The 22,645-nt window shown below is 37.4% G+C and overlaps 3 protein-coding genes across 3 annotated transcripts; 1 reads left to right on the forward strand and 2 right to left on the reverse strand.

Moving 5' to 3' along the window:
• Window positions 1-617: 617 nt before the first annotated feature.
• Window positions 618-12,441, reverse strand: pabpc4 (poly(A) binding protein, cytoplasmic 4 (inducible form)). The gene is made up of 15 exons (XM_087779732.1): window positions 11,951-12,441; window positions 8,270-8,463; window positions 6,964-7,079; window positions 6,321-6,460; window positions 6,161-6,255; window positions 4,714-4,851; window positions 4,554-4,649; window positions 4,215-4,484; window positions 3,154-3,244; window positions 2,987-3,082; window positions 2,423-2,553; window positions 1,308-1,398; window positions 1,104-1,234; window positions 911-1,036; window positions 618-838 (listed from the first exon to the last, which is right to left on the reverse strand). Exons 1-14 carry the CDS (start codon window positions 12,144-12,146, stop codon window positions 935-937), a joined length of 1,887 nt encoding a protein of 628 aa, XP_087635858.1. The 5' UTR covers window positions 12,147-12,441; the 3' UTR covers window positions 618-838; window positions 911-934.
• Window positions 12,442-13,402: 961 nt separating this feature from the next.
• Window positions 13,403-17,133, reverse strand: zpcx (zona pellucida protein C). The gene is made up of 8 exons (XM_087780404.1): window positions 16,723-17,133; window positions 16,582-16,665; window positions 15,694-15,751; window positions 15,468-15,639; window positions 15,285-15,390; window positions 15,142-15,227; window positions 13,539-14,192; window positions 13,403-13,481 (listed from the first exon to the last, which is right to left on the reverse strand). The coding sequence occupies exons 1-8, from the start codon at window positions 17,131-17,133 to the stop codon at window positions 13,460-13,462; spliced, it is 1,593 nt and encodes a 530-aa protein (XP_087636530.1). The 3' UTR covers window positions 13,403-13,459.
• A 1,119-nt stretch (window positions 17,134-18,252) lies between these two features.
• Window positions 18,253-22,588, forward strand: tmem54a (transmembrane protein 54a). Its single transcript, XM_087779545.1, has 6 exons — window positions 18,253-18,399; window positions 20,772-20,968; window positions 21,029-21,088; window positions 21,178-21,372; window positions 21,441-21,578; window positions 22,448-22,588. The coding sequence occupies exons 1-6, from the start codon at window positions 18,387-18,389 to the stop codon at window positions 22,571-22,573; spliced, it is 729 nt and encodes a 242-aa protein (XP_087635671.1). The 5' UTR covers window positions 18,253-18,386; the 3' UTR covers window positions 22,574-22,588.
• The last annotated feature ends 57 nt before the right edge of the window (window positions 22,589-22,645 follow it).

Below are 22,645 nucleotides of genomic sequence, written 5' to 3' on the forward strand. Positions count from 1 at the left end.
AATACATTATGGCGGTAAATCAGCGCCATCCGAATATTTAAATGGTTTAATTTAACTTTTAAAAAGCTGATTTTTATACTTGAGTTTTTTTTTGTTTCATTTGTACTTTGAGATGTTGATTTTTTATTTTAAATAATTATTTATTTCAATGTAGTTCAAATTAATGTTGTCATTATCAAACCAACATTTTATATTGAATTTAAAAGGCTATATATGAGAAAATATTGAATTTATTATCTAATTATTGGAATTAGATAATACATTTATCAAACTCTTTATGTAAAAAAAGAATTCAAATTGAAAATGTTAAAAAACTTTTAATTAAATTGTTGAATTGAGAAACAAATGAATCCTCTCTCTCTATATATACACATGTTTATTAAAACACTTAACTAATATAATATATATACAAATAATTGAGTTAAATAATTAAATAAATAAAAAACCTCAATGCTTAAAAAAAATCTCAACAAAAAATTAAAAGATTGAAATGTTAAATGCAACTGTTCAATATTCTGATATACTTCCAAAATAAAATACATTTTTTTAGACCGTTTTATAACAAGAATTTGAAAAGTTAAAAGTTGGGAAATAAAATAAAACACGTCACACGTCAGTGATTTATTGATCATGACCGTCCTTTTATTGAGCAACACAAACTGATCACATGATGGGATGGATTCTTCTCCAGGCAAACAAAACTTCAAGCAGAGAAATATAAGAATATTTTCTTTCTCCATATATAAGAAATCAATTCTCCACAAAATTAGGGTTTTAATTATACTGTTAAAATAAGTTTATTCTAGATATTTCTGTCGAAGTGATGTTTTCTCGTGCTCTGAAACGAGACGAGGAAACTTTTATGAGAAACAACAACATTAGTCACGTTAGGGTTCATTTGATGTTGTACCAATAAAATGCAGGCTTGGGTGCTTCAGGATGTTGCAGCAGCACCAGTGGCCGCCATGGGACCCACTTTCTGTGTGGCCTCTTTCTTGGCCTGGTGGGCCTGCAGCACCGCGACCGCCTCCTCCACCTGCAGAAGGTTCAGACCTCAACAACACCATCTTTCTCACGAGTTATTAAAGATAATGATAATGAACCTTGGAACGCAGGGATTCGTGAGACTCCAGCATGTGCAGCAGCTCAGAGTTGTCGATCTCCAGCAACATGCCCGTGATCTTCCCCGCCAGGTTGGCGTGCATGGACTGGATGAGCGGGAACAGACGCTCGCCTGTCGGAAAAAAGAAGACATGGTTTGGTGAGACTTCGCGGCCTCTCGCCAGATGGAGGTTTTGAGTTTCTACCGAGCATCTGCTTCTGCTCCTGTGGGGGGGCGGCGGCCAACATGGAGGCGGTGAGCGGCTCCTGGCCCTGCACGTGCACGGCCGGCTGAGTCTGGAAGTCAAAAGATGTCAATCAGTGCACGGAAAATTACTTTAATACAGACAGGATAGGATTTTTTGCCAAGATCTTTTGTCCCTTGAGGGGCTCCGTAGAATTCTCCTTATTGACGCTTGTTTTAGATTCGTTTAAATAAAGTTTTACTGATTGAACTGTGTGTTAGATGAGCTGTGTCAATAAAGACTGTATGACTTCTTATGGAAGTATATCAGTGCCATCAGAATATTACATTGTTCAATTGAACATATAAAATGTTATGATAAAAAATCTGATTTTTTTTTTTTAAAGCATTTAATATTTTTTTAAATAATTAATTTCAATGAATTATGTTTTTACAGAATTTATTTGAATATTTGTATCGTAAAAAGTTGTATTCATTCAATAATTTAATTAAATTATTTGTATATTGACAGAATTTTTTTAAACAATTGAATTAAAAAAATAGTAAAAGTTCAAAAAAATATTAAACTTATAGTGTGTGATATTATAATTCCAATAATTCAAAAATACATTTTCTGAATTTCATGTTTTTTCATCCGTAGCCATTTAAGTATAATATTAAATACTATTATACCAACATTTAATATTGAATTTAAAGGACTATGAATAAAAAATGTTGATGAAAAAAAAATGTGACTAAAAGTATATGAATATCAAACTCAATGCGTAAAAATATTCAAAATATTATTATTTTTATTTAAAATAGCTTCTATAGCTTCTAATAACTGTCAATATACAACTTAAGTAAAGTATTCAGTAAAAAATAATTCAACATTTCAATATACAAATTATTTTAATTGAAATATTTAATAAAAAGAATTCAACCTTTCAATATATTAATAATTTAAGTTCAATTAGAAATAATTACTGGGTAAACCTTTCAATATACAACAAAACAATAATAACAATATATTGAATTCAATTATTTAAAAAACTTTAACTTCTAAAAGTTTAAACATGTTAAATTCAACAATATTCTGACGACACTCATACATAACTTGTTCCATCCGGGTCTCACCTGTTGTAAAGGGATTGGTTGCACCACTTGAGGGTTGGGGTTTCGCACACCAGTGGCGTATTTATACGGAGGCATCGGGCGAGGGCCGGGGACCCCCATGGATGGACGAGGAGCCATGGTCTGACCGGCAGCTACAGAAAAAGAGGAGTATTTAAAAAACACTCTTTAAGCTTTTAGCAGATTGAGAGCATGAATGCTCCTTCACAGGTGCAAAACAAATAGACTCAAGGACTCATTCATTCCTCGGGCTATTAAATTGTACAATTCGAGGCAGGAGTGGAGTAAAAGTATCATGATGTTCTGTTCTATGTTAGTCTTTGTATCCTTTTTTTTTTTTTATCTATGTTCTTTATCTTTAGACTTAGATTGTATCATCTTGTTCTTTCTCTTTATTTCTCTTTGTTCTTGTTCTTTTTTTATTTTGAATTTCTTTATGAAAAAATTGCTTTATTGTATTTGCTGTGAATAATTAAAAAAAAACAATTTCCCGAAGGAGACCTGCTGAGGGATCAATAAAGTTCTACCTAACCTAACCTAAGTTCTCGTGACATCACCCCGACTCACCTCGGGGGCCCTGAGAGTTCCCGCCGGGACTCATGTGGCGCATGTTGGCGCGAGGTCCGGGCTGACGCAGTGAGTTCGGCATCCCCTGGAAACCTCCTGAATTCAAGACAAAAAAAAAGTCAGAGTCAGTGACCCCTTGTGGTGACCTTGGAGTGAAGTGTCCTCACCTTGACCTCGACCCACTTGTTGCTGCCAGCGAGGGTTGGGGCGCATCGGGGCCATTTGATTGGGTGCATAGTAGGTCGTCCTGTTCTGGGCCTGAGGGGGGGAGGCATGGAAGTCACTAAAACACGTTTAAATAGATTGAGATTAAGGCTATGTGTTGGCAAGAATCTCGCGATACGATATATAGTGATACTTTAGGAACAAGGATATATTTGTAGTATTGTCGAGTACTTGACTCTGGTGTTGCAGAATTTACAGACCACATGGCTATTGACTGCTTTCATTTGAAAATATGTCTAAACATCTAAACTTTAGCTGGAGTCCACTGTATCCTCTCATCCTCAGTCATCACGTGTATCTCCCTGGACAGAATGACTGATGCCATCTTGTGGTCTGAAGTTTAATTGCAACACAAAAATGAACAAACACTGTGAATATGTGTCTGCTGCCCGGATCATGAATATTGTTTATTTAAATGTAAAGTATTTTATTTATTATTATTTATCGTCAATTATTTATTGCCGTTTTATGGTAACGTCTCTTATTTTACTGAAATGTATTGTACTTTATTTTATTAATCTCTTTGTATTTCAATTGGATGATTATTTAAAACATGTAATTATTTTATTTTACACACACTGTATTGAAAATTATAACCATTAAATAACATTTATAATAATAAACGTGATCTGAAAGCCAAGAAATAAATTTACAGAGTTCTGTTAAATATCGATTTGAAAAGAAAATTGCAATATTTTGTGTATGGATATTTTATCACATTTCTACGTCCTCTCAATTCCTGGAAAAATCCAATGGACTTGTTTAATTTAGCAAACAATTTATTGAAATGTGAACCAAAAAAATTAAATGTAATTTAAAGGCAAATATATATATATATGTTTATATATATTGTGATCACATTTTTATCTTGTATTGTCTGGTTTTATTCATGTCCTCCACAGCCTAAATAAAATGTATTTTAATAAACGTCATTAACCATGTCGTACACTGTGATTTCATTGAATGAAATTGAAAATCATGAAAAGAATATTGCAGTATTCACCTGTGGAACCGCCGGCATGAAGTAACCACTGGTGGGCTGGAACTGGTTGATGATGGCATTGGCCGGCATGGCTCTCATGCCAGCGATGCGCTGCATGTACTGGTTGGTCAGGTGAGCCTTGCGCTCCTCTTTACGCTGAGCCAGAGCCACGTAGAGCGGCTTGGACCCGATGATGCGTCCGTTCATCTCCGTCACGGCCTTGGTGGCCTCCTCCGGGGAGGAGAAGCAGACGAAGCCGAAGCCCTTGGAGCGACCCTCCTCCAGCATCACCTGCACGAGCCACAGTCTTGCTCATCAGCGTCTTTTTAAAAAAAAAACCCACAAACCTCTGACTCTCACCTTCGCGCTCGTGATGGAGCCGAACGGAGTGAATTCTTTACGCAGCTTCTCGTCGTCGATGGTGTCGTCCAGGTTCTTGATGTAGAGGTTCACGCCCTGGGAGAGCAGCGCGAGCTCAAGCTTCGACTCTGAACTTCAAAAACGAGAGCGCGATCCTGACCTGGTAGCGACTGATCCTCTCCTGCTTCAGCAGCTCGAACTTCCTCTTCAGCTCGGTCTGTCGCTCCATCTTCTTCTGAGCTCGGCCCACGAACACCGTCTTGCCGTTGAGATCGGAACCGTTCATGTCCTCCACAGCCTGGAGAGGAAGTGTTTTGATAAACGTCAGGGAGGTTGTTTACCTTGACCCAGAGACAACACAAGGGATTCCACAAACACATTTGTTTTGGGCCACTGGGTCACCATGACCCCGACATATCGACAATCAAATAACTTTTTTCATAAAACAGCAATACATTTTTTTTTATTAAAAAGTATAACAAAGTAAGGGTTAATGCCACAATAAACTTTAAACACAAATACATTGTGATTCATAGAGCTTGGACAGATTTACCTTTTATAAAAAATATTAAACATAAATATATTTTTTCTTCACCTCATGAAAATAGTCATTAATGAATAATTCAGTTTTTTTTAGTTAGGAAGACATTTTCTTGGCATCTGTTCCAAGCTGAATAACCTTTTTTTGTATTATTCTTTTCATAATTCTTACTATTTACATTACAGTCGTACTTTTTATTTTTAATATTGTTCACTTTTATTAAATATGTGTGTCATTTCATATTTAGACACACATATTTAAACACAAATATTGTCACTGAACTGTGTAGTTGAATTTTATTAATTATATATATATATATATTTGTATATATACAAATCCAAAATGAAAAAAAAAATTGACATTAATAATTACAATTTTATTAATTATTATATATATATATTTTATTAATTTTATTAATTATATATATATATATATATATATATATATATATATATATATATATATATATATATATATATATATAATTAATACAATTGTAATTATTATTAATGTCAAAAAAAAAATCATTTTGGATTTGTATATATATAAATATATATATATAATTAATAAAATTAATTATATATATATATATATATATATATATATATATATATATATATATATATATATATATATATATATATATATATATATATATATATATATAATTAATAAATATATTGTCAAATATATTGAATTTTGGATTTGTTTAAAGAGAGACTACTAATTATGTACCTGCAATAAGATAGTTAGATAGATTAAACATACATGGAATATATAGATATACAAATATATACACATACATATATATATAAACAATAATAATACAATAAAAATAAAAAGAACTAAATAATAAAAAATAGAACAACCACAATAATATAAATGTTATATCTTTTTCTTTTTTTTTTAATACACTGAGGAGAGTGGGAGGAACAAAAGTCATCATTCGAGTTTCAAAGAATATTTTGAAAATGTAGTTTAAAATGTATTTGTAAAATTAACAGAAACAGAAAATGAAGGATGGAGGATCAATTTACTATCTTTCATTCAGTCCATCAAGCGTTACCTTGTTAGCGTCCTCGTGCTTCTCGTAACTAACAAATCCGAAGCCTCTAGATTTGCCGGTGGGATCCGTCATCACCTTCACGCTCAGAGTTCTCCCTGCAGACGTCAGACCGTCATTAGTTCAGTGTCCAGGGGCCGCCGTCGCTACAACATCTCTTTACCGTATTTATCAAACATCTCCTTCAGCCGCTCGTCGTTCATGTCGTCGCCGAAGTTCTTGATGTAGACGTTGGTGAACTCTTTGGCTTTGGCCCCCAGTTCGGCCTCGCGCTCCTTGCGGGATTTGAACCGACCCACGAACCTAAAAAGGAAAAAACACAGAGAGAGAGCAGCGACAAACTTTTTAAAACGACAGCGACAGGGGAAAAAAACGAAGTTGGTGGGGCCCCCGACCATGCCGGCCCCCGAAGGGAGCCTCGAGAAAAACACAACAAAAGTACGTCAGCGCTAAAGGTTGTTAGGGGAGAAATGGTGGTTAATATAAAACGACATGCTACACGACTCCGGGGTCCCAAAGTGGATGGATGAAGAGGGGTGGAGGAGGAACACACTACAAAGAAAATATCTTAAATACCTTGATTACCTCTCCCCTCTCCGGGCCGCCACCTTTGAACCTCTGCCCTGGATCCATCACTAAAAACACACAAGCAGTGCCACACAAACACACACAAGCGCTTAAAAAAGATGGGAGTGAGTGATTCAGCGGGAGTCCAGGGAACGCTTTTTTTTTTTTTAGTCCAAACACGATTAGTGAGTCTCTTGTCACGGCAAAGCCACGGTTAAAGAATATGAGCAGACACTCACACCTTGCGGTCATTCAGAAGCATCCCGTTCATCTTCTCGATGGCGCGGTCGGCCGCGTCCTGCGTCTCGAAGTGGACGAAGGCGTAACCCTTGGAGCCGTTCTCGTCGCACACCACCTGTGGAGAGAGGGATGAGAAGGAGAGGAGGAACAGAAATCCAGCACTGTGAATCAAAAACGGAAGTTGTAAAGAAAGATAGAACAGAAGTCTTATATAACTGAAAGAGGAAAGACAATCCAGGAGAAAGAGAGAGAAATACAGAAATTAAAACCAAAAAAAAGAAAGAAGAAATAAACAATAAACAAAGAATAGATAGAAAGATAGAAAGAAATATTTCTATAGATAGAAAGATAGAAAGATAGAATATTTATATATATTTGAAAGAAAGAAAAGTTAAGGAAAGAATGCTTTAGATTTACAAATAAAGAGACAGATTGAAAGAGAAAAAAAGATGGAAAAAGAAAAAGGAAGGAAGAAGGAAAGAAAAATAAACTGCAGGAATTTTAAGATGACAGAAAAAAAAGGAAGAAAGGTAGAATATTCCAAGATGAGGAAAGTTAATTCTAAGATGAGTAAACAAAGTTTAAAATAACAATGGAAAGAAAATTTTCATAGAAAAAAAGAGCTGAAAAAGGAAATGGATATAATATAAGCAAACAAGAATCTAAGAAGTAAGAAAGTATGGAAGGAAGACAGGATTTTAAAATGAAAGAAAGAAAATGCCGAGAAGAAGAAAAGTTGAGCAAGCAGACAGAGCGGAGAGAAAGAAAGACAGAACATATAACAGAAATAAATGATTAAAAAGGAGTAAAAAGCGAAAAAGATGGTCAAAAAGTAAGGAAGAAATAAAGGAGTGAAGAAGGAGGAAAAAAAGATGGAAATAATTAATCAAGAAAGAAGTAAAATAACACAAAAACGGAAGAAAGAGAAAATAAAGAAACGAGAAATTGGGAAGAAACTAAAGGAAAAAGAAAGGAGGGAATATATAGGGAAATAAGTCAGCAAAAAACAAGAAAAGGGAAAAAAGAAAGGAGTGAAAATAAGGAAAGAAAAAAAGAGGAAATAAAATATAGTGAATTAGGGAAAGAGACTGAATAAAGAAAGTGGTTGAAAAAATAGTTTAGAGGAAAGTCGTTTACTTCAAGAGAAAGAAAGAATAAAAGAAGTTAAATCCAGAAGAAAGAAAAGAAATTGACATTATAATGTAATGCAAAAAAAGTAGAGAGTTTATACCAATGAAAGAAAGAAGAGATAGTAAAAGACAGAAAGAGTAGAAGAGAGAAGAAGACGACGGACAGACGTCATACCTTGCAGGACAAGATGTTTCCAAAGGTGGAGAAAGTGTCGTAGAGAGACTTGTTGTCGATGGACTTGTCCAGGTTCTTGATGAACACGTTGCCCACGCCGGACTTCCTGAGTGACGGGTCTCTCTGGGACCACATGATCCGGATGGGCTTCCCTTTCACCACGTCGAAGTTCATGGTGTCCAGGGCTCTCTCGGCTGCGGGTCATAGAGTTTACAGCAATTTAAAAAAAAACTTTTATTGCTCAGCTAGCGACAATGTTTACAGCAACATATCTGGCTACATATGGTGGCTAGCTAGCTTAGCTTTGCTAAATCACAAAATAATAATAATAATAATAATCTCTATTTATATAGCGCCTTTCTAGACCAGGGTCACAAACAAATAAATAACATATAAAAGAGGAGATTTATCATTTTTTAAAAAGTACCATTGTTTGTTATTAAATGTAAGCTAACAGCTACAATGCTAATGCAGGCTACTTTGATAGCTTGTGTGCTAACAGAGAATTCACATCTTTCTAGGGGTCAGAAAAGGGGTTAAAAACAAAATAAGCTTTTCAAAATTATTCATTGTGGATCTTGCCGTAGTAATAGTTGCCATTCTTACCCTTTCTTTTGTTTCTTTCTGTTTTTTTCTGCTAGCAACTTCTAGCATGTGTGCTTCATGTTTGCTGCTGCTAGCAAAACATGTTTATCTGGCTTGCTACGGTGGCTAGCTAGATTAACTTTGCTCGGTAAGAAATCACAAACTAAATATATAAATAAAATATAAAAGAGGAGATTAATTATTTTACAAATTGTGCCACTGTTTGTTATTAAATGTAAGCTAACTGCTAGCATGATAATGCAGCTAATTTGATAGCTTGTGTGCTAACACAGAATTCACATCTTTCTAGAGGTCACAAAGGGGGGAAAAAACTAAATAGACTTTTCAAACATATTCTTTTAACTTGTATTATGAAGTTGTTAGTTGATGATAGTTGCCATTCTTACCGTTTATTGTGTTGCCTTTTCATCTACTAGCAACTTCTAGCATGTGTGCTTCATCATGTTTGCTGATGCCAGCTGGGTTATGCTAAGCTAACATGCTAGGTTAGAATTGTTGTTTAGGTAAATACTATATAGATATAAACGTGTACAAAAGAGACGCTTTTGCAGCTGTTGCTTCACTATAGAGACACGTGTTGAGATACTGAGGTGGACCATGTGCTGGTTTCACAGCAGCTGTGACCAGTGTGTGTGTGTGTGTGTGTGTGTGTGTGTGTGTGTGTGTCTGTGTGTGTTACATGTGTGTGTGTGTGTAGCAGCTGGGGCCACATGGTGGACGTCTACTCTTCTCACAGGAGGACCTGAAACTTTTTTTTTTTTTTCAAACCACTCTATGAATCGAACCCCAAGTCGTCACACTGTTCCACCTGTGAGTGTGTACTGACACCGCAGGAGGGCTTTTGTTCTGGCCCGCTCGCCCTCCCTCTGAACCAAAAGTGTCTGGTAAACAAAACAGAACCTTTGCCGACATCAGCACTTTTTGGGGCCCGGGCAATTGTACCTCACGCCACATGTGCTCGTTGGACGAACCGTCACACACTCTCTGTGTCAGAGTGTCAGTCAGAGTCAATAAAATTAAAATAAATATATGTATTTTTTTAAATGTGACCCTGAACCGCGCCGCCGGGGGAATCATTAACATCACGGGCAGATAATTTGGAGCAGGCACGTTTCGGGCTGCCCAGAATGGGTTTTCTAAATTTAGAGAGGGGTCCTGAGAGGTATGCGCTGGGGGGACACACTCCAGAAGAATGTTGGGATGAGCAACAGCAGATTCATACGAGTGGTCCACATGGGAACATTGCAACATTAAAAAATGCTTTAAAATTATATATATTTTTAAAACACTTAAGACTCTTTTTATGAAAATACAGCTTGTAAAGATGGTAAACAAACTTACAAACATTTAGATAAATCGTAGACGTATAGTATAGAATGTGAAATGTATATAAAATGACCAGAATTTGTATAAATATCTCTCTTTTAATGAGATATATTAACATTTTATTAACTACAAATTGTTTTCCCTGATCAATCCATTCACTGCTTCTCCAAGACTTCCACTTCTTCTGCATTAAAACATCTTCCTTCTGGTGTCTACGACGCCACGATATCTCCAGACACTCGATATCGTCACTGGACAAATGCAGGAGCTACAACCCTTCCCCCAGAAAATCTGCAACAAATGTTGTCTTCTCCTCCAGTGGCTCGCCTCCAATTCCAACAACCTTCCACCAGAGAAGTGGCGACAGGTGTCGGTCATAACACATGAGAGGTTCCTCACAATATCAACTACTACTACGAGTGAAGAACACACCTGTTCGTTTGTGTTTTTTAACCGACATCCATTAAGATATACAAGGTTTTAATTATTTCGACACTTCTTCTGAAGTTCTAATCCAGACGTTATCTACCGCTGAAATCCATCCCTTTATCTGTGATCTACAAGAAGGGTCTGGACAGTTGAACGGTGAACAACAATGTTCAAAAGTGAGTAAATATTAGTGAGTTATTACTTATACACGTTGATATGCAGGTGTTTAAACGTGAATTAGGCAATTTATTTGGAGTTTAAGTACCATTATATTGATGTTTAAATGTTTGTCCAGGTGCATTGTGGGTCGCTACGGATTCAACACGCTACTTGAAGAGCACATTGTTTACAATACAGTTGTTTGCTGTTTATTGGTCGATAAAGTCCAAATTACAGCTTCCTGTGGGAACAAACGTTTTTATTTACAATCTTAGCTACTTTATTATGAGAAAAATGAGCAAATTTTGTCATTTTTTAAAACTTTCAAATAAAAGAATGTAATTTTAAAGATGCTAGTAAATCATTTTAAGTGTATATTTTGACTTTGGAACGAAAAAAAATGATCAGAACAAGTGCAATAACATTATAATAACATAATTTAATAACATTGTATAGTGTGTGAGCTGTAAGAGCAAACAACCTTTTTGAATATATACATCATAAATATACTTGCTTACTTGTTTATTAATGTAACTAACAATTTAACATAGTGTGACCTTAAAACTTGACTTGGCATGAATCAAAATAAACACAAATTAATCAGGATTTACATTTTTTTATATAGTGACTGTATGGTTATTCATGTTAGAATACTGATAAATACAAGAACATAAACAGTAGTTTAATAGATATCGCAGTACACAACAGGTGCCATGACATTTCTGACGTGTATTATCATTTCCAGCGTTATTATAGATTATTATAACGGTTATTATAGATTATTATAGCGGTTATTATAGATAATAACGTTTTCTAGATCCTATCCATGTGTGCTTGGCGTTAAAACAGAACTGGGTCACCGCAAAAATGGGTCAAAAACAGCCTCTAAAAATACATTTCAAGTAAAAAAGAGCAGCGGCTGGTTCACAGGTCAGGAGTCGGAGTGCGAAGGTCGACATGGAAAAGGCCGTGAACGCGTCTTAAAGGTACACACACACACACACACACACACACACACACACACACACACACACACACACACACACACACACACACACACACACACACACACACACACACACACACACACACACACACACACACACACACACACACACACACACAGGTATTCACAACACAAGTGTGTGTGTAGAAACTCACCGTCGGCAGGTTGGGAGAAGTTGACATACGCGTACCCCAGAGACCTGCGGGTCATCATGTCTCTGCAGACCCGGATCGACAGAACCGGCCCGGCTGGGCTGAACTTCTCGTACAGCATGGCCTCGGTGATGTCGGGGTGCAGGTCTCCCACGTACAGAGAAGCCATCGGATAACTCCCGGTGGTGGTCGCGTTCATCTCAGACTAGAAAAAAATATTCGACCAAAAAAAAAGAAAAGCGGGGGGTCCGGGAGCTGCTGCGGCGGCGAGAGTTCCGATCGGCAGTGAAGGTCTCCTTTTTTTTTTAAGTTTAAATTATTTTTGCTATTTTTTTTAATAGTTTCTTTGCGCAATTCTTGTTTTTGTTAGTTTTCTGAATTTTGTAATTTTTATGTATTTTTTTTTTATAAAAGTTTTTCAAGAACGGTGAGTCGGACACTCACGGTGGTTTTGTGGCCGAGGAAAGAGAGGGTGGGAGGGAAGAGTGGGGTCTTTATAGACGCTGGTGAGGAGGATCCAGCCTGGACACGGTCACGGTGGGGAGGAATAATAACACTCCGAGCACGCGGTCAGATGCCCACAGCGACACCTGCCTGGAGTTTGGGGAACACTGGGAATTAAAAGGCGAAATAATAAAAACAATGCTTTTATTTTGAAAATCCCACGTTGACCTGAGTAAAAAGTCGTTGCCGAAAATATCGCAAATAAAGCTAAAATGTTAATGTTTATATAGCATTAGAGACGAGTTTCCTTAATATCAGGATAATGCTCAAAATAAACATTCGTTTAATATTGTCAAAATAAATTTTTAATGTACAAATAAAAACCCAGAGTCATCTAATCATAACCTCAGGTTCTACAAATGTTGCCAAGGCCTCTAGTCGAGCTTCACTATTGGTTAATGTCTTTTAAACCCAACAAATAGAACCTCAAAGTTATTTCATAAGTACGAAGCCTTCTAGAGTTTCGCCATCACCGCCGAGATTAACCAATAGTAAAGTTTGGTTAAAGGATGTAGCAACATGAAGTAGAACCGTCTTATATGACGCCCAACCTTGCGTTAGCATAATCAAAACAAATTAACAAAGGATTAATACTTATAGTTACCATTTAAAGCAGTAACGGCAGCATTGAATCATACTGATGAATGTGTCATTTCGATTACTATCATAGACTTTTTAAAATAACGATACGTGTTCTTGATCCAATTTATGCGCTTAGAGTTTTAATATAGGACATCACAAATCTGCCTCCAAAAATACAAGCTGTATCTGGGTCACATGTTAGGAGTCAGTGTTTCATATCGTCCACATACTTAAAAGTAGTGATTTGTGTGGTGGTCTTGAGTTCACCAAATGCTAACAATCCAAACTACAAGGGTCATTTTTAGAGATACTGGTTAAAAAAAAAGAAAAAAAAAGCGCATGATGGTGGATAAACAAGTTCAAGACAAGTTGAATTCAGCAGATGAAACAGTTTTTATTATTAAACATGTTTATTTAAGTCAGTTTTCACTCCGCTTTGTCCATCCTCCTGAAGAAGAGAAGCACATTAGCGCCATAACGACCAAAGAAGCTACGTTAGATTCACCTGAATAAATCCAGGAAAGAAGGCATCAGCTCTTTCTGTCCAGGCCTCCTCTTGGATCTTCTGAGCGAGCCTTCGTCGTTCATCAGCACCTCTTCCTCGTAGCTGAGCGACCGAGCGCCGTCTTTGCTTCTGGAAATCTCTAGTTTGGAGCGGATGACGGGCGGCCACTGCTGCCAGTCTTGGTGCTTGACCGAGGTCTCGTCCTTTGAATCTGGAAGGTCTGAGGTCTTAGGTGCTTCAGGGAGTTTCTCTGCAACCTTGACCGGCTGCTCTGGAAGCTTCAGACTGGTTTCACCGTCACCGTCTGACTTAGAAGCATCGTCTGCCTGGACCTGATCAGGCAGCCAGCGAGCCACCCGACCCTCCAAAAACTGATCCAACGCCATCGGAGTCCGAGGCTCAACTGTTGCTGCAACGTTATCCTGAACCGACAAGTCGACCTCTGGCTTCTGAGCCAAAGGTCTAATGAAGAACGGGCCTGCAGTGACGATGGCCTTCGCACCTGGAACAACCACGTCAGTCACTCGAGACCCTTCTGAGAACCCAGTTATCGTTCTAAAAAACAAACCTTCTTGGAGGTTCTTGATTGACACGCCTTTACACTTTGACATGCAGCAGCTGCAAACATCCATATCTCCACTCAACTCCTCCCACCTGATTCAAGAAAAACATTTGCCATTAAAGACACTTAAGGCGCTAAAGGGAGGGGAAAAAGTATGTTTCTTTTAATATCCTGCAAGAAATAATGTCCGTACTTGGGGTCTACATTGCCGCCGACAAGAATTCTCAAAAATTCAATGGTTTATCCAGTCTAGAAAAACCATCCGAAAGCAGGCATTGAAACTTATCTGCAGAATGATCCCCTAAACACAGATAAGATTCATCTGTACGTAGAGTTACACAGGCTTCCCAGATATACTAATTAAGATTAAGTAGAAAGTTATTGGGTATTGCATTTACAGGGACAATAAAAATGAGTCTAATGCAACCGAGCTGCAGTGATGAGTTCACTGAGGGGTAGTGAGATTTAAAATTCATTAAAACTTTATTTTAGTTAGAAGGGGTAGTTGGGCAGCGTCATTTCCGTCTCTAAAGCCATCAAAAATATGTTACATAATGTAAAATGATTAAGATTAAACAGATTTTTCATTAATTTGAAAAATCCCAGTACGTTTAAATACTCATAGCACTTTCAAGTGAAGTTGATAAACTGACAGATACTTAATATTTGTCAGAAAATGGGAAAGGGATCAAAGCACACATAAATTAAACAAATGACAATATAAATAATCAAATACATTTGTAAAATGAAGTCATAACTGGGTTCAAGTGATCGCAGGCAAAGCTTGTAGACACATGGGTGTCGAACTCGGTCACACAAGGGGCCACAATTACTAGTCAGTCTTAGGTCTAAAAACACATTGACCAAAGAGTGAAGGGAAATGAAGGGAGAATAATTGAGATAGTTTCAATTTTGAGTCATCATTTCATCCACCATTATTGAATTTTAAAGTTCTACATGTCATTGTCTTACATCCACAATATCAACATTCAACTTAGTCATGGATTTAAATGCCGAGTCATCGTCCGAATGATCAACTACCTGGACTGGATCAGGTTGTAGTTGCAGGACTTGGACCCACTCGTGACCATCTGGTCAGCCAGGAGGACGCTACAGTGGACGAACATCTGCAACAGGAAGTCTCTTTAATAACATTACTGATTTTAAAATAAACCAGACCTCACCTGTGGGACCATGAAGGTGGTGTTGAGTTCAACGTTGACCACATTAGCAGCTCGCGAGGCGACAAACTTGGTGACCGGGTGCTGAGAACCGATGGCGGTGACGCACCTGACGAACACCACAAGTGAACCAGAACTCAGTGTTGTTTTTTTTTGTTGTTTTTTTTAAATCTGCCTGATGCTCACCCTTTGTTCAGAATGATGGGGTGTCTGGGTTGAGCCTCCGGTTCTGGAGATGGAGACGAGAAGCATGACTGGACGAAGAGTTGCTCTCGGGGTCGGGGGTCAGCAGAAATCTGCAGGTGAACCGTCCGACCTCTTGTGTAGAGGTTAGACGCTGCAGTGTCCGTCCAGGAAGCTACGAAATAAACTTTAGCAACCAAGGACAACATTTTTTGATGGACTTACTGACGATTCATGGCTCTCATTGTGAAAGTTCTGCTGGTCTTAGGAAGTACAGCCCGCTGTTGCTGGTTTGGGTTGACAGGAGACCTGGAAAATATTTCATCAGAACAAGTATATATATTTGTAGTATCGTTGAGTACTTGACTCTGGTGTTGCAGAATTTACAGACCACATGATTCTTGACGAAGCCGTAACTAATTTCATTTGAAACCAAAATATGTCCAACATCAGCTTTTAAAAAGGAGCTGGAGTTGACTATCCTCTTGCCCTCAGTCATCGCCGGTATCTCACTGTTCCTTTAACTCACACTTCTAAAAGTATATCATAATAACCATGATAAAAAAACAGAAGCATGACATTAAAGGCCAAATACTTTAATTTAAAAAAAAAAAAGAAAATTCCACTGTATCCTCTCGTCCTCAATTAATCCCAGAGAATATTTTTTCCCCCTCCAACTGCGGAGGTGGTAAAGACTGCTGCCATCTAGCGGCCTATATTTTAAATGCAAAAAAAGCGTAAAAACTAATGCAATTTTTAAATAGAAATACAAAATATTTAATAATTCATGGGATTTATTGAAATACAAACCATGACATTAAAATAATTTAAAAGTTTAAAAAATGTAGATATAAAAAAAAACAAAAAAAAACAGTGCTGTTGAATATCAATAAAGTATTGTGGAAACATCACGATATTCAAATGTAGCTATACTTTATCACAATGTCTATAGTAGTTCTACTTGTATTACTACAATACTTACATACAACAAATGTATTTGATTAAAATACTTTATTACATTGAATAAAATATACCGATTTTTCTTAAAATACGGTTATAAAATACAGTTATAAAATACAGTTATAGCGCCTCACCTGGACATACAGGAGATGTGCACCCGTGAAGGCGCTGACCGTGCAGAAATGGGGTCTTGAACATTGAAGTGAAGGGCGTTGGAGAAAACACCAAATCCATTCTTCATCTGTGAGAAAACACAGTCAAGAAGATTCACCTAAACCCAGACACGAGTCAAACTCACCTCACGAGTCGTCCCGCACTGACTGAACGTGTACGTGAAGACGAGTCTGTTGGGAAGATCTTTGGTCGTGAGGCAACCGTCGCCCAGCTGGACGTCCTCTTTGGTCAGAGTGACCCCACCGAACCTCTTATCCACCAGGACGGTGAGCAGCGAGTCCTCACAGAGCACCTGGACTCTGGGGACGATGAGGGTGGGAAGAAGATCCGGCATCATGTTCAAGGCCATGGGTCTGTGGGGCCTCCAGGAGCTGAAGACGTAGGGAGTAAAGTCCGACCTCCTCTCGAAGGGAATGCGAAGGAGGTTCTTGAAGAAGCCTTGAGGGTGAGTCGGGGGAGCCGCATCCTGCTGACCCGGTAGTGGACACACGGGGGCCAAGAGCCCCAGAAGAAACCAAAGAACAACAGCAGCCATGACCACTAGTCCAACATCACCCACCAGCAGGTGTTAATAACAGGAGCAGGACACTCAGGTGATTTCAATTATGCCTATCAGCAGTCACCTGAGGGGGAGGAGTCAAGTGGAACACCTGAAGGAAGTAGACACAAATGAGTGGAAATTCCATTTTTTTTTTTTTAATTGAAATGTTTTTGCATGTGATCTGAATAAATCACTCCTTATTTGAAATTTTTCGCAGCTGTCATATTTCATCAAGGCTACATTTATTTTTTAAACAATATTTCACCTCAGGATGACGTTTCGTTATCGATTATTTAAGCTAACTTGCTAGCAAATGTAGAAATAACCATTACTTACTTACTACAGTTTATATCCATCATGCATAATGGTTGGTAATAAAATATAAACACAACAAAATTAAATTAAACTAAAATGTAGTAAAAATTAGAGTAAGGAAAGAAAGAAATTATATATTTTTCTTCCTCGTGCTTTTTATTTTAGTTATACTTTCCTCATTTTGTAAAAAACAATACAAATGAAAACTATATGGTTTAATATTTACGTTTTTTTACTTTATCTTATTTTATTTTAAATTAAGGATTTAATCTAGACATAGTTAAATTGGTTCTATAGAAAATAAGATGTGCCCTCTCACCAAATCCAAACAAAGTACCACGTGAGGAAAGATAATAACATACAGAAAATAAATATATATAGAGAAAGAAATAATAATAACAAAATACACATTTAAATTCGCTTACAAAAAATGTGTACAACGACAACTGAACGAATACAAATACACAATAAATCCCTGACTTTTAATAGCATATGAATAACCTACTTTTTCATTTTTTATCAATTTTAATACTTATAATTGTGGAACGTTTGTAACAAGACACTGTTTCCAGGGACCGCATATGTCAGTGTGACACAGCGGTGTTGTCGGCTTGAGTCACTTTAAAGATAAATAAACATTTATCTTGGATTTAAAAATTATGTTTCGTCGAGTCATTCGGAAGACTTGGCTGGAGAGAACAGAATTACATTTTTATTTAAAATTAATATTCGTCTGCTGAGTCACGTGACGGCGTGAGGTCACCAACGGGGGGCGTGGCCTGAGGGACGCAGGTGGGAGGAGCGCAGGTAAGCGACAGTTGAGGCGAGTCAACTTCTCACCGAAGTTTTTTATTGAGGAAAAGTGGCGAAACAATAAAAGATGAGAAAGACGCGAGCAGCGGCGTGACGTGTGAGGAACAATAAACTCCATCATGGTGACTTTAGGTGAGTGACTTTAACGCTTTTGTTGACAAGGAAACCGGATATTCTGCGGGTTTTTTTTAGGCGTGGTCTGACCCAGAGTCTCCATGTACCTGCTGGAACTTTTTGTCTTGAATTAAACGACAAGTATACATCGTTTTCTTCTTCTTAAATCTATCGCTAAGTTGATATTTGTTAAGTTTAAATTAAAATTTTAAAGAGTCAGATTGTGTTATTACACTTAAATCACACTATTGTTTGATTTCATTTACTGTCAATAAGTAGTAAATATTTCCAGTGTAAACACTGAGGGCCCCTCAGGTGGTTTGGAACACTCCATTGTTCAGCCCAGGCAGGGGTCCCTCGACTCCTCGGTGACAGATCCTGCATGTGATGTTGACTCTGGTAACACGATCTGTTCCTACATGTACAAACAAATTAGCCTATGATGTCGCAACAGGCGGCTCTATTCCTATCATTACGGTAACAAAACGTACAGAGCAACCAACTTCTACAAGTATGTTCTCAAGCCAGAGTGAAGATGGACTAATAAGAGGTATTTGGAGCCATTTTTAAATCAATAATTTGAGTGAATTTAATTTAAATTATTACGTTTTATAGTCATTTATGGCAATTTATGATAAAGAATTCTAACTGTTTCTTGTAATCAAAATGACAACAAACCAAATAAAACAAACTGAAAAGATTTTAATAGAAAAAGCATCACATTGTAATTGTACAAAATGTTTGTACAAAATTCATTCAAGGTATTCATGTTCATGTGATTACTTTAATGTACGATTCGCTTCATTTCTTTTATTGATCTTATTTTTTATATTTATTTAGTCTTTATTCTATACCGTCAACGGCAAGAAAACATTTCCTTTTCTTGGCAATAATCATGTTCTTATTTTGATTCTGAAATATAATAATACATATAGAAAACATGTTCAATATGTAATATTATTTGGGAAATGTATTTTGTTGATCTCTTTTTATTGATTTTATTTAGTATTGATTTTATTTATTTATTAATTTGTCTTTATTTATTTCATTCCATGCCGTCAACACCAAAAGTCCTGTTGTTCTGACAATACTGGCAATAAACATGTTTTAATTTTTTTGACTCTGAATAAACATTATAATATATTCTGAAAATATGTTAAAAAATATTCTTAAAACATTATTCGAAATTCATTAATTGTATTTATTTATTCATGTTTATATAAACACTTAATATATGAATTGAATGAAATTCAAATTTGATCTAGTTTTTATTTTTATTTTATTCATTCATTTAATTCTATTTTATACCGTCGACACAAAAAAACTTTGTTGTGTTAACAATACTGGCAATAAAAGTATTATCATTTTAATTCTTAAATAACATAATAGAAGATGCTCAAATAACGCAGGGGTATTTGGAACTACAATGACATTATCGATTTATACATATTTTATTAATTTATCTAATTCATTCCATACCGTCAACAGCTCAGACATTTCCTGTTGTGTTAAACAAGACAATAAACTTATAATAACATTTGTACAAATATTCTGAACGCAATGTTATTCAAAATTACGATGTAATTACAAAATTAGTTAATTTAATTACATCACTGATCTGATCCAGACTTACACCCCAGCTTTGGCTCTTAGGTCTGTGGATCAGAATCTACTGATGGTTCCTGAACACGGTTCAGGACCAGAGGAGAGAAATCCTTCCAGACTGTTGCTCCTAAGCTTTGGAACGATCTTCCTCTCTCTCTGTGTTTGATGATCTACTGACTCCTTTAAGAAACATCTTAAGAAGTTTTTATTTGTTCAGGCTTTTCCTTGATTTTCTGGAACTCCTGTTGTGTTATCAGTTTTATCTTGACCTTCAAAGTATATACTTTATTGAATATTGTTTTGATTGTTTAAGCGCTTTGTGACCCTGGTCTGGAAAAGCGCTATACAAATAAAAATTACTTACTTACTTACTTAATTGTCCTTTTTTTATATGCTCACTGTCATGTTCAAGTCTCTTAATATATTGTATTGATTTGATTCTTATGAACACAAACTGTCACTGTCCACACCTGCAATTTTTAATTGTAAATGGTTTAACTGTATTATTTTTAAATGTATGTTTAGGATCCTTTTTTTTCTAATGTTACTTATTAGGACCCCTCACTGATAATGGCAATAAAAATAATTCTGGCTCGGAATTATTTTTGTCTATTTACGTGAAATTAAAAAAAAAAGATGTTGTGTTTACAAAACTGGCAATACTTTTATTCTAAAATAACATAATAAATCATGGTTCACATAAACAGAATACAGTGTTATCTATCATAACAATATACTGTAATTACATGTGTTAAATTGACATGTTTGTGTGTGTCGCCCTGCAGGGGTTTGCTGCGCCAGCCTGAAGGACAACAAGGCCCTGATGAAAATGGGCCTGGGCCTGGTGCTGGTGGGTCACATCAACTTCCTTCTCGGGGCGCTGATGCACGGCGCCGTCCTCCGACACATCAACGTCCACACGGAGGCTCGGATCATGGTGTTCGCCGTCTCCAACGTGGTGGCTCTGGTCGCGGGGCTGCTGGTGAGTTTGAAACAAAAAAACCCTCCTCCCTTGTTTGACAACCCGTCCATCTCTCCTCAGGGAATCATCGGTGGAGTCCTGGCTATTGTCCTCTCCAAGAACAAGAAAAGCAGGATCCTGGTGAGACAACAACACCCCCCCCCCCCACCCATCCTGTTTAAACTTGTCCTCCTGAAGTCATTGTAAGGATTCCCGACTTCTTCTTCCAGCAATGGGTTCTGTTGGTGTTCAGCATGCTCGCCGCCCTGCTGGCGGTCGCCACCACGCTGGGCCTGTTCATCTCCATGGTGTCGGCCATCTTGCACAAGGGCCGCAGCCTGCTGACGCACTGCACCTCCATCAGCGAGGACCTGGACTCGTCCAGCATCACGAACGAGTGTCCCTTCGACCCCACCAGGATTTACGTGAGTCGAAGGTCGAGGCGTCTCTCTTGTGTGGCGGCGACTGAAACATCTGGTCTCTCTCGCGTCAGGGGACGACCATCGTCCTGTGGGTGCTGCTCATACTGATGTGCGTCACGGAGGCCGTGTTTTCGTTCCGGTGTTTCGCGGCGTGCACGTCCTTCTTGTACCTGTGTCCCTGCAGGAGGGAGCCGATCCGCGCACGGAGGGTGAGTTTTTTTCCTGAACCGACTCCTTGTATGGTTGCTATGGCGACCACAATGCTTCTATTTTATGTCAAATTGACATCACAAAAGTATGGAGTGTAAGAAATATTGATAAACTTCACGATACTCGATAGAACAGTTTCCGCTTTTCGGATCCCATTTTATTTTTTAATAGTAGCTTTTATTTTATTTATTCACGATACTCTTTCATTTTTTATGGTTTATAACTCAATAAAGTTATAAAATATATATTTTTTCGATTTAGATTATACATGCAAATATTCACGGCGTTTGTTCATTTGTGTGTTGCAATTAAACATCCGGCCACTTGATGGCAGCAGCCACTAAAGGAACAATAAAATCCCGGCGATGACTGAGGACGAGAGGATACAGTGGACTCCAGCCGCTTTTAAAGCTGATTTTTGGGCATATTTTGGTTTCAAAACAATGAAATGAAAGTAGTTATGACTTCCTCAAGACTTATGTACTCTGTCCGAGTCAAGTACTTGGACAATACGACAAATATATCCTTGTTACTATAGTATCACAATATATTGTGTCACCAGATTCTTGCCAATACACACCCACACCTAATCTCAAGAGAGCTTAATTTATAAGTAGACAGGCCTTAGTGATCACAATGAGCCACATTAGTGAGGAAAGAGTTTCAACAGGCAGAAACCTCGAGCAGAACCAGGCTAGTTGTAGAACAACCTGCTGCTTTGACCGGCTAAGATGGAAAAGGGAGACAGTGGTGATGGGACAATAACACAACAGGAAGACATGCTAATAATCGTGAAATAATGGAACTTTATTAAAAGAGGCTGGATTCAAATTCTGAAGATTAAAAAAATACACCGTTATGGTTGCAGGTGCGAATCCATCGAGCGGAGGTCGTGTCCATACCAGCTCCACCTCAACAGTCGGACTCGGAAGTGGAGGCTCCGGAGCAGGAAGAGCTGCTGGACGGAGACACGACACTAAGTCATCGGCTCTGAAACCTTTTTATACTTGTGACTTTTTAACATTTTTGTATGTATGGCATGGAAAAAAAAAGAAAAGAGCCAAAA

The sequence above is a fragment of the Callionymus lyra genome, chromosome 18 (genome assembly GCF_982586985.1).
Source record: "Callionymus lyra chromosome 18, fCalLyr1.hap1.1, whole genome shotgun sequence".
NCBI lineage: Eukaryota > Metazoa > Chordata > Actinopteri > Syngnathiformes > Callionymidae > Callionymus > Callionymus lyra.